The sequence below is a fragment of the Somniosus microcephalus genome, chromosome 1 (assembly GCF_052327205.1).
Source record: "Somniosus microcephalus isolate GS21.2 chromosome 1, FLI_Smic_1.0, whole genome shotgun sequence".
Taxonomy (NCBI): domain Eukaryota; kingdom Metazoa; phylum Chordata; class Chondrichthyes; order Squaliformes; family Somniosidae; genus Somniosus; species Somniosus microcephalus.
The window spans coordinates 189,576,123-189,588,991 of record NC_140987.1 but is presented as its reverse complement, the minus strand read 5'-3'; the positions used below and the strand labels follow the sequence as shown (position 1 = coordinate 189,588,991).

The 12,869-nt window shown below is 43.6% G+C and overlaps 1 protein-coding gene across 5 annotated transcripts in view; it reads right to left on the bottom strand.

Annotated features, from left to right (window-relative positions):
- mctp1a (multiple C2 domains, transmembrane 1a) overlaps positions 1-12,869 on the bottom strand; it is a 960,306-nt gene that overhangs the window by 596,514 nt on the left and 350,923 nt on the right. For all 5 annotated transcript variants that reach the window (XR_015078481.1, XM_085988645.1, XM_085988632.1 and 2 more), the window contains one exon: positions 8,226-8,368. Coding sequence is in view for 4 of the 5 variants with exons in the window: in XM_085988645.1 (XP_085844771.1) it covers positions 8,226-8,368 (143 nt within the window). In the remaining variant the exon portion in view is untranslated. The remainder of the gene's footprint in view (positions 1-8,225; positions 8,369-12,869) is intronic.

Here is a 12,869-nt window from a genome sequence, read left to right as displayed (position 1 = left end):
AGGGTGATTGAATGCTTCAACAAATGCTACATACCACCCACCATCTGTACCACAAGCTTCACACACTGGCCAAAGCACCAGACACCCAGCACACTCACACCAACAATCTCTACCTACCAACACTCATACCCACATCTCACACCTTTCGCACTATCACAGCTATTCAACTATGGGAGGTGCAAAGATCATTAGTTGTTGGAATGATTTTGATATGTGTGATATGTTTATTGTTGTATCCATGTGTTAATGGAGACACGGAATGCAGGAGTTGGTTTACAGGTGTTTACTGAACAAAGTCTGGAGGTGAACTAAAAGATACAAGACACTATACAGGCTTATATAGCCCGAGTGGCCACTACCGGCATTACAGTACACAGGGGTTCTTAAAGGCACATACACCACAATTCCTCCCCTTTTAGACAACCAGTACATAACATTTTAAGTAATCATTAATTAACATGTTTACAAGAACAATAATGTACACATTTGCTGCAGTTAATCAATTATAAGTCAGTCTCTCTGGAGGCTTCCTGACTCAGTCCGGATAACGCCTCGGTGGTGTAGTAGTTTTCGGTGGTGTAGTAGGTTCTTTTGGCAAGGTCGATTCGGCTTGAATGCCAGTGTCGGGTTCATCTGGTTCCAGTATCACCGGATCGGAGGTAGATACTATGGGTATCTCTGCTTCATCATTAGGCGTATAGAGTTGTGGTGTAGGTTGTCCCTTTTCGGATGACTCTATGATCTGGTCAGCATGGCGCCTTATTATGCTTTCTCCAATGTCCACGGTATACATCAGCGGTCCTAGTCGTGTGCAAATAGTTCCAGGCTGCCATTTCTCGGTACGGTAGTCCCGGGCCAAAACTTGTTGACCTATCTGGAAGGTTCTAGTTGGCCTTTCATTCATGCCTTGAAATTGCCGGTTCTCTACGTCCCTTCTGATGTTTGGCTTGATCAAATCCAGCCGGCATCTTAGTCTTCCATTGAAAAACATCATGGCGGGAGTTTGGTTTGTAACCACATGCGTTGCATTCCTGTATGCAAACAAGAAGTTATCTACCTTATGCTGTAGATTTATGTCTTCATTACCCATGGCCTTTATGGCCGCCTTGAAGGTCTGGACAAAACTTTCAGCCAATCCATTGGTGGCGGGATGGTATGGGGCGGACATGTAGTGCTTAACCCCATTGTTTTTTAAGAACTTCCTGAATTCTTCGGACACAAATTGCGGTCCATTATCAGAACAGATCTGTTCAGGCAGCCCATTCCTGGCAAATATGGTCCTTAATACTGTGATGGTTTTTTCCGTGGTGGTGGAGGACATCTTTATTACCTCCGGCCACTTGGAGTGTGCATCAACCGCGATTAAGAACATTGAGTCCATAAATGGACCAGCAAAGTCGATGTGTACCCTTTGCCATGGAGATGAGGGCCACTCCCATGGATGTAGAGGGGCTTGTGGTGGGGCGTTTTGGACCTTCTGGCATCCTAGACAGCCCTTGGTCATTTCTTCGATTTCTCCATCGATACCTGGCCACCACACAAACACTCTGGCTAGGTTCTTCATTTTCACTCCACCCAGATGCCCCTCGTGAAGCTCCTTTAGCACTTTATCCTGGAGTTTGGGTGGAATCATCACTCTGGATCCACACATCAAGGTTCCTCGGCACACTGACAGCTGTTCTCTTCTTTGCGAGAATGCTGGCAACAGTGGTTCGCCATGTGCTGGCCATCCCTTCACCGTTAAATCATAGACTCGTGAGAGAGTCGGGTCATTTCTCATTTCCTTTTCAATGGCAGAATTTGTTACTGGTAGACATTCCACTATGGTTGAGTGGAACATCTCCACTGGGTCCACTGTAGGTGCCTCTTCTACCGTTGGCAACGGCAGACGTGATAAACCGACAGCATTTCCATGCTGTTTTGATCCTTTGTATTCTATGTCATATTGGTGTGCCCCTAGGAAAAGGGACCACCTCTGTAGCCTTTGCGCTGTCATAATGGGAACGCCCTTTTTAGGGTTGAATATGGAGACGAGGGGTTGATGGTCAGTCAACAAGGTAAATTTTTGTCCGTGTAGGTAATGGTTGAATTTCTTCACTCTCCATACCAGGCTGAGTGCTTCCCTGTCGATCTGGGCATAGTTACGCTCAGCTGAGTTCAATGAGCGTGACGCAAAAGCTATCGGCCGCTCCGAGCCATCAGGGAATCTATGCGACAATACCGCTCCCACGCCGTAAGGGGATGCATCGCACGCCAGTCTGATTGGCAGTGATGGGTTGTAATGAGCCAAAACTTCCTTGGACGTGATCAAGCCTTTGCATTATGGAAGGCACGTTTACAGTCTTCGTTCCATTTCCAAATTACTCCCGTTTGTAGCAGTGCGTTAAGAGGGTGCAGAACAGTTGACAAGTTCGGTAAAAATTTATGATAGTAATTTATCAATCCCAGGAACGACCTTAATTGTGAGACATTTTCAGGTGCTGGGGCTTTTATGACCGCTTCAATTTTTTCAGGTGACTTATGCAACCCTTCTTCGTTAATTATGTGGCCACAATATGATATTTGTTTCTGGAAAAATTCGCATTTGGGGCGATTTGCTCGTAGGCCCCGTTCTCTCAGCCTCGTGAGCACCTGCTCCAAGTTGGCAAGGTGCTCGTTGTCGTTTTCTCCTGTTACAAGGATATCGTCTAGGTAGCATTGAGTCCCCGGAATCCCTTGCAGGACTTGCTCCATAGCTCTTTGCCAGATAGCTGGAGCTGATGCTACTCCGAAAACCAGTCGATTGTACTGGTACAGGCCTTTGTGTGTGTTTATTGTGAGATACTTTTTAGAGGCCTCCTCAACCTCCATCTGTAGATATGCCGGTGCCAAGTCAATTTTGGTGAAACGTTTCCCTCCGGATAGTGAGGCGAAAATATCTTCTATCCTCGGAAGAAGATACTGTACCGTGTGAAGGACCGGGTTTACAGTCACCTTGAAGTCCCCACAGATGCGAATTTTTCTCTGTTCTTCAGATTTATCATTATTCAACGTTTTCTTCATGACCGGAACGATGGGTGTTGCCCACTCGCTCCAATCTATCTTGGATAACACGCCTGCCTTTTCCAAATTCTCCAGCTCTGCCTCGATGGCTGGACGAATTGCGTATGGCACCGGCCTTGCCTTAAAAAACTTGGGAATTGCCGCATCTTCCACTTTTATCAAGGCGGTGACGCCTTTCAAGGTTCCTAGTTCCTGTTGAAACACTTCTTTGGCGTTGGCCAAGATGTCTTTTAATTGTTCAGGTATGACGTCATCATCATTTTTTTTCTTACTGGTCACCGTCAATGCCTGAATGGAGTGCCAGTCTAAACGTATCTTCCTGATCCATTCACGTCCCAACAGCGGTGGACCACCATCTTGTAGAACGTATAAATACAACTTCTGTATTTCCTTGCCGTTGTATACAACAGGCACCCTTATTTTCCCTCTGGGGTATACTTTCTGCCCCGTATATGTCTTCAAGATAATGGATGTGTCTTTCAAAGGTATATGCGGAAATAGCCGCTCGTAATCCCGTCGACTTATGACGGTCAGAGTTGATCCTGTATCTAACTCCATTTTAACTGGGGACCCCGCTATCATGAGGGTAACCCAAATGGTCTGGTAATCTTCTTTGGCAATTACATTATGTAATTTGAGACAGCTTAGTCTCTTGTTTCCGGAGTCGCTATCACTCTTCTGGTCTTCGGAGCTACTGTCCGTCATCATTTGTACCTTTCTGTACTTTTCCTTATTGATTTTTTTTCTGTCAGTGGATTTTTTGTTTCCAGATCGGCACACACGTGCAATGTGTCCCATCTTTTCGCATTGCCTGCATGCTTTGTCCTTGAACCAGCAGTCCCTCTGGTCATGGGTGGATCTGCCGCAGCGATAACATCTCTCGAAACCCTGTGTCATTACGTGGGTGCCGAAGTCCTGTGGCTTTTGCTGTATCTCTGCAGCTCCTCTTGCTGCTGCTTCATATGATACAGCCACACTGAAAGCCTTGTCCAGTGTTAAATCTTTCTCAGAAAGTAGCCTTTTCTATGTTCCTTCACTTAGGAGACCGCAGACGAATTTGTCTCGAAGAGAATCTGCCAGTCCTGCCCCGAATTGGCAGTGCTTTGACAGCTTCCTTAATTCGGTGAGGTAATCAGCGTTACTTTCATTCTTGTGCTGATTCCTCCTGAAGAATTTGAATCGTTCCGCTATCAGCAGCGGTGTTGGGTTTAAGTGCTCCTGCAGGGTATCAACAATCTCCTTAAAATTCTTGTCCATCGGTTTGGTTGGAGTGATTAAGTTTCGTAACAGCCCGTATGTCCTTGCGCCCATTAGATTTAGAAGTACCGATGCCTTTTTATCATCCTCTATTTCATTCGCTGTGCAATATACCTCCAGTCTTTCCACATATGTGGTCCAATCCTCTACATCACTATTGAAAGCAGTAATATTGCCAGTCTTAGGCATCCTGAAAAAAAAAATGGCGCCTCCCGCGCTTTCCTTTCTTCCCTGCCGAGAAAAAATGGCGCTTCCCGCGCTTTCCCGCCGCTGCCGCTGCTGACAACGCTGTTCTCCGCGGTTTTTATTTATACAGATATTTTTTTTAATAGTTGGAGACTCGTACCCGCCGGACTCTCTGGGACTTTTCCCTCCCTCTGCTTGGTCCGAACGCCGACCTGCTTTGCAGCGCTGGCCGTCTCCCGAGTGCTCCACCCTCCGTCTCTGTTTGCCTCCACCTTCGCTGCTCGGCCCCGCTGCAGAGCCAGCCGATCGAGCCCCAGCCCGCCGCCCAGGAAGGATTATTGCAGTACCTGCCACCAGCCCGGCTAGCTGGTGAAACCACAGTTTTTTCTTTTTTTTTCTTCGACTTTCGTCTGAGGAATCGATCTCCTTGAGGTGCTGCCGAATTGCAGGTAAGTCCGTTTCCAATTCGTCGCCACTGTTGTATCCGTGTGTTAATGAAGACACGGCATGCAGGAGTTGGTTTACAGGTGTTTACTGAACAAAATCTGGAGGTGAACTAAAAGATACAAGACACTATACAGGCTTACATAGCCCGAGTGGCCACTACCGGCATTACAGTACACAGGGGCTCTTAAAGGCACATACACCACATTTATGCATAAATTTATTCATGGAGTTTGCAATATTTTGTGGTCTCTCTCATTTCACCTTTGCACCCAGGAGGATGCTGTGATATGGCATGACACAGGGGTGGTATGATGGGCATGTGGTGAGCAAAAGGGATCTGGGGTTTAAGTCATCCTGATGTGAGGCTGGAGGTCTGTTTGGAGGAGTTGGCAGAGTTCTGTGACCACCACCTTGGTGATGCGGAGCTGTCTAATACACTGCTCCTCGCTTCATTGAAGGTAGGAGAGGTGCTGTCGGAATACCCTCGGAGGGCAAGGTCTCCTGGTGAGAGCCCTGATGGCCCTCCTCGTCCCCTTGTGCACATGTTCCCGTATTTCTGACTGTCTATGCTCCCTCTGCCGTAGATTTTGCAATTTTGCAGATCGGGCATCTGATGGCACGCTCACTGACATCACGATCTGCCTGGTGTTGAAGTCTCCGGCGGTACTTCGTACCGGCAGTGCAACAGGGGGACCGGATTTGTCATGCGGTGCTGGATTCGCCTCGCCCCGTGCTACTGCATCAGCACCCTGTTAGCACCAGCTGCTGGCACTAACAGGAGGTGCTAACCAACTGAATTTTCCCCCCAAATGTCTTGCTACAGCTAAAATTATCGGCTTAATTTACACCCATTTTGAACCAGTGTAATTGCAAGAAATTTGCATGTATGACTCTTTAGCCGGGAGGGAGGGGAGGGATGGAGTCATTTCAATGAGCTGAGATGCATTTGGGCACAAGGATCAATAAACAGGCATAAAAAAGCGAGGAAATTCACGTGTAGTGTAATTACGTGTGTAACACACTTGCACTCGAGATTCCTTGATCTTTTACGTCGGGTATTTGCTTTACACCCTGATTTACATGTGTCTCTAGGGATAAATACACAGGGAATTCCATCCCCTAGACTAGAGTAAAAGCCCAAAAATGGAGCACAGACTTTGTGGGAAAAGTCCCTGTCCATACATGCTGCCTGTATAAAACCGTTAAAACAATTGGGAGCCTGATAAACATCATAGGATGAGAGGTGTTTGCATACCAGTGTCAGGAGTAATAGTGATGGTATCTGTGCTCCTCTTCCCGCAGGATAGAGCCAAGGTCTGGCATAGCCACTTGAAAAGGGGTTGGGAAACTGCCAACTTCAACCACTTTTATAAAACTTAATACTTCAAAAACATATTTAAAAATAGTATGAAAATGATGTATAGTCTTGTATTTATTCAATTTTCCTCTCTTTGTCACTTCAAATCATTAAAACTATAAGGAGAAAGTAGATGAAGCATTTAATGAAGTCTCTCCAAAGATGACACTTTAAAGGTGAACAAAAGTAAATAGATCAGATGGATTGAGAGTGAGTTTGATGTACAGTATTATGAAATAATAAATCATTTAGTGTAATAATTATGATAGCCACCAGGTGGAGCACACATCCCAAAGATACTCCCATTCACATTCCACTGTGGCCTTCTGTTTTTGCAGCTATTTTACTCACTTTTTACTTTTCTAATGCCTTTCATCAACTGACTGAGATGATTTTTGTATTTTTTCCAGCATTTTCACCTATTTCCAGATTTGGAAAAATTGTTCACAGGCTATAAAAGTTGTTTCTTTATAAAAAAAAAGCTAGCAAATCTGAACACTTAAGAAAAAAAGATCTTACATTTATATAGTGCTTTATTACATCCTCAAGATGTTCCAAAGCATTATACAGGCAATAGATTATTTTTGAAGAGCAGTCATTGTTGTTATGTAGGTAAGTATAGCAGCAAATTTACACACAGCAAAGTTTTATAAACAGTAAATGAATGAATGGCCAGATACACTTTTTGTTTGTTGAGGGAAGAATGCTGTCCATGACACAGGCAAGTCTCATTGCTCTTCTTCAAATAGTGCATTAGGATCTTTTGCATCCACCTGAGCAGGCAGATGGCTGAACGTCTCATCTGAAGAATAGCACCTCTGACAATGCAGCACTCACTCAGTATTGCTCTGAACTGCCAGCCTAGGTTATTTGTTCAAGTGCTGGAGTGGGGCTTGAATCCATAACTTTCTGACTCAAAGGCAGGAGTGCTACCAACTGAACTAAACTGACAGTCAAGGACTCATTTTCTGAGGCTGTGCTACCTATAGGGAGCCTTGTCTGCTGCCTGCGCTTATTGGGAAATCGCTGACTGCATGTCTGTGATTTCCTGAAATGTACAACTGGTGGGTGAGGCTCTTAGCTGACAGTGAAAATTACCCCATTATCTATACCTGTTGTTCTCCTCTCCCCCTATGTTTTGGTCAGCCCCATAAGTAGGGGGGTTTCCCTGTATCAGTCCTGATGGGTATCCACCCAAATCATTTTTTTTTCTCTTTTCAGATACTAATGTGTATTTCCAGCCTTTTCTGGTTTTATTCCAGATTCCAGTATTTTCAGTTTTTCTTTCTATCTACTTTGAAATGTCCTGCCGAAACACTGAAATCTCCTACGCAATACAACTAGCACAGAATATTTACACATTGTGGCTGTATGGCCTGCTGAGGTCTGCCTTGGTGTGCCAGCTAGTTAATTCAAAGTTTTTCACTCAATAGGCAACAATTTGTACAATTTTCTGGACTGATGTAAAAATACATAAGGTTTCAAGATCACACGGATCCATCCTTGATTTATGTTGGCTATGTTTGTTTGAGATACAGGAGAAGTAAAGTGGGAAAAGGTGTAATCTTACAATTCATCTGGGTTCATGGCATACATAACATTAGAAAGTGAATGAGATTCTGTGGGGATTAAATTGTTTTTTGGCGAGACCATAAAGCTTTTAATGGAAAAGAAAATAGGGTGTGGTGTAAAACTGGCTGCTGATTCGCTATTGCCCATGTTGCGTTGCCACCATGTTGTCAAACTTCACCCGCCTGTCACTTTACCTTGCGCTCATCTACTGCTGACATTAGTGGAAAAGAAATTCGGGCGGGATGCAAAACAGGCTGCTGATTTGCTATTGCCTGTTTTGCGTTATCGCCCAAGACCAACTTCACCCCTTCGACGTTTTCTAACCTGTAACCACAGAGTACAGGCTGTTTAGATTTTTACCTACCTTTATGTACAAAGGTTCTGCAACGTTTTCTATTAGAAGAGAAGTTTCTTCATTCCAGACTGGATTGAGGTTCTTATGAATTATTTTACTTCTGAAAACTTCTTTCCCTGCTATTTTGAACTTCACATATGGATCACTTGTTCCTGAAATAGTGTTAAAGAAAATTCAGTGTAAAAATATTACTTTATTATTTGAAGATTAACAGCTGCAATCAATTCACTGTGACTATTATTTCAATATTGCTTTGAATAATCAATACATTTTATGAAAAGCTTGACTTTTAGTAGGATCTTTAATTTTTCTTTGACATGAAAGATACAATTTTGCTGATTTGGGAGTAAGAAGCACAGTTAAAGGGGTCAAACTGTCATCGAATAAAGCCTTGTGTGATAACTCAGCATCTTAAGAAATATTACATGTATGACGATTATTGCATACATTAATCACGTTACAATCATTGCAAATAATTTTTGAGACTTTTTGAGGAATATCTTTTTTGCGAGCAGCTTGCAGTGGTCCCACTGGTTAAGCCACTCAACACTTGGTACTAATGGGCAGAATGTGCGTGGCAAACGCTCCACCCATTGGTACCTAAAAATTGAACTGGGGTCCCATATACATCATAGCACTCCGATTTGCATACTGTAATGCCGGAACAGGCGAGTGCTTGGGCTGCCCTTCTCAGGACCTTACACAAGATGGCAGCGGGCGGACTGGGAGAGTAAATTCAGCGATGAGGTCGGCTCTGCAAGTTTGAGGCTGCTCTGTTTACACTGGGTAGGGCAGGTTAAAATTGTCTCACTGTAAGATTAAATAGTATGAAGACATGAATGTTTGGGCTAATTGTCCCACTGGCTTTCTTTTCAGTAATGGGACACTGTTATCAGAAATTTAATGTAAATCTTTAAAGTTTTCCAAGGCACAGTTAGTATGTTATACTAATATATCTGCTACTATTTGGTTCCTTGAATAACCAATGAATTCAAACCATTTCATGTCATCACATCATGTGATAGTGGGTTGTACGTCACACCACTCATAGAGCCCACCCACAACTAGTGTCAACATAGCAGAATTATGCAAATGTTCAGAATATCATAACAAGAGAAATATCTTTGACAGTCTGTACTTAGTCGAAAGAGTGGAGACAACAAAGTCCTTTGATTAATTTTCAGTATAAAACACTCTATATAATTGTAATCTCAGGCCAGAGGTGGTTATTAATCCAAAGGATACTGGATTAATAAAGTTATCTGGCCTGACATTACACTTTATATAAATTCCTCAATAACCACCTTAATGCATCCTGCTTTTACAGATCTAATTCAGATTAATATATAATTATCAATAAAAACAATTATTATTCAATTACCATATGTTATAACTCAATTTAATTTCACCACAATGTGGTATATCACTCCTTAGAACTATCGGCCCATATTTTCCAACCCCCACGGGTGTGTATGAGGTGTGTACGCGCCCATAGGGCCACGCAAGTTCCGGGTTTAGGCATGCGAAGCGCATGCGCGAAAACCCAGAACTTGCAATTTGCAAGAATTCTCTTGACAGATCCTCTGCATTCCCGGGAAAAGGGCCCCTGCAAGTGGAGAGTTGCGCTATTCGCCCAACTTCTGCTCTGCGAATGCCCTTGAAATTCTTACGCCTGGTAAAAGCCGGCACAAGGACTGCTTTTACCAGCATAAGAGTTTTTAAAAAATAGAAAAATTTAATTTTATCATTCATTTATACTTTAAAAACCCTATCCAATAAAGTAAGTTTATTTGTAGCCCTGTTAAAACATGCACATTTAAAAAAAAAAAAAAATTTGTTTAAAATATTTAATTAAATGGCATTCATTTTAAATATGTAATTTTTTAAAATTTCATGTGTTCGTGTATTTTTCAAGTGATTCCCATTCAGGGGGCTATAGGGGAGGAGGAACTAAACACGATCAAAGTCACTAAGGAAGTGGTACTCGGTAAAATAGTGGGACTCAAGGCGGATAAATCACCTGGACCTGATGGCTTACATCCTAGGGTCTTGGGGGAAGTGGCGGTAGGGATTGTGGATGCATTAGTAATAATTTTCCAAAACTCCCTGGACTCAGCAAAGGTCCCGGCAGACTGGAAAACTGCTAATGTAACACCCTTATTTAAAAAGGGCAGTAGACAGAAGGCTGGAAACTATAGACCGGTTAGCCTAACATCTGTGGTAGGTAAAATTTTGGAGTCCATTATTAAGGAGACAGTAACAGGACATTTGGATAATCATAATTTAATAGGACAAAGTCAGCATGGTTTTATGAAGGGGAAGTCATGTTTGACATTTGCTGGAGTACTTTGAGGAAGTAACATATAGGGTGGATAAAGGGGAACCAGTGGACGTAGTGTATTTAGACTTCCAAAAGGCATTTGACAAGGTGCCACACAAAAGATTATTGCTTAAGATAAAAAATCACGGGATTGGGGGTAATATTCTGGCATGGATAGAGGATTGGCTATCTAACAGAAGGCAGAGAGTTGGGATAAATGGTTCATTCTCAGACTGGCAATCAGTAACTAGTGGTGTTCCGCAGGGGTCAGTGCTGGGTCCCCAACTCTTTACAATCTATATTAACGATTTGGAGGAGGGGACCGAGTGTAACATATCAAAGTTTGCAGATGATACTAAGATGGGAGGGAAAGTAGTGAGTGAGGAGGACATAAAAAACCTGCAAGGGGACATAGACAGGCTAAGTAAGTGGGCAGAGATTTGGCAGATGGAATACAATACTGGAAAGTGTGAGGTTATGCACTTTGGCAGGAAAAATCGTAGAGCAAGTTATTATCTTAATGGCAAGAAACTGGAAAGTACTGAAGTACAAAGGGATCTGGGGGTCCTGGTGCACGAAACTCAAAAGGTTAGTATGCAGGTGCAGCAAGTGATTAAGAAGGCCAATGGAATGTTGGCTTTCATTGCTAGGGGGATAGAATATAAAAATAGGGAGGTGTTGCTTCAGTTGTACAAGGTATTGGTGAGACCGCACCTGGAATACTGCATACAGTTTTGGTGTCCATACTTAAGAAAAGACATACTTGCTCTCGAGTCAGTACAAAGAAGGTTCACTCGGTTAATCCCGGGGATGGACATATGAGGAGAGGTTGAGTAGATTGGGACTCTACTCATTGGAGTTCAGAAGAATGAGAGGCGATCTTATTGAAACATATAAGATTGTGAAGGGGTTGGATCGGGTGGATGCGGGGAGGATGTTCCCGATGATGGGTGAAACTAGAACTAGGGGGCATAGTCTTAGAATAAGGGGCTGCTCTTTCAAAACTGAGATGAGGAGGAACTACTTCACTCAGAGGGTGGTAGGTCCATGGAATATGCTGCCCCAAAAAGCTGTAGAAGCTACATCATTACATAAATTTAAAACAGAAATAGACAGTTTCCTAGAAGTAAAGGGAATTAAGGGTTACGGGGAGCGGGCAGGAATTTAGACATGAGTCTAGGTTCGGATCGGTCATGGCCCTGTGGGTAGCGGAGCGGGCCCAGGGGCCGTGTAGCCTGATCCTGCTCCTATTTCGTGTGTCTAATTCTGTTAGATTCAGGAGATGGTTCTGTGATAGTAGATTGGCGGTTAGGATCCGATCAGCCATGATCTTATTGAATGGCGGAGCAGGCTCGAGGGGCCGATTGGCCTACTCCTGCTCCTATTTCTTATGTTCTTATGTTCTTATATTTATGGTGATTCTGTTTGTACAGAACTCCCATAAGTATGAATGGGGATTCCCTTCTTTTTATTGGTTGGTCCGGCCCATGTGATCCCAGGGGAGCTTGCAAACCGCCTACGCCCCTGGGATACATGGGCCTCTATCCGCGGGTATCCAGAGAGGCCCAGGACTGCGAATTTCCATACCTCCCGGACCACCAGGTAAATTTGTAGATTTTCTTCAGGTCAGAGGCACACTTAGCCATAAACAGAGTATAACCAGATATAGGGTTGCCAGGTGAGTTTGGTAGTGTAGTGTTTTTGGTACTGGTTTACCAGTATAAAGATATGAAATAACTATTATAGAAGGGTCAAAGGACATCAAAGCGTTGAATGATAAACCAAGGAAAAAGAATAAGAGTTGAGGTTCTAAAAAAAATGGAATCAGACTTGAGTGATATGCATGATACTCCTTCAGGACTGTGGAGTTCAGGAATGTTCCTCCTGGCTCCACAAACATACTGCAGGCTACTTCGCCTATCCCCTGTAGGATTCAACTGAGCCACCTGATGTTACGCAAGCCCGAAGTTGACAACTGCAGCGAGCGCCCATTCAGGGCATGCAGTTCGCGGGCGGCATGGGAATGAATAGTGCCACGAGATGGCTGGAGCCTCCTTCCAGCCAAAATCTACCCCATGGTATCTAAGATACTTCTTGCCAGTGCCTTACAAGAACTAATTTGTCATTTCTTTTACGTAGACAGGTGTATAGTTCATCCTGCAGATATCTTCACACACTTTTAATGCTGCTCTTGATCTGTCTCCCAAGGGTTAGATTTGAGTGATGTGAGAAGGGAACTAATCCAGCTATTCAGGCAGCTTGGCTAAGATCGGGATGGCAAGCCTGATTGCAAATGCCAGACAAAAGTGGGAGTCTCCAGCTGGGATTTTAAC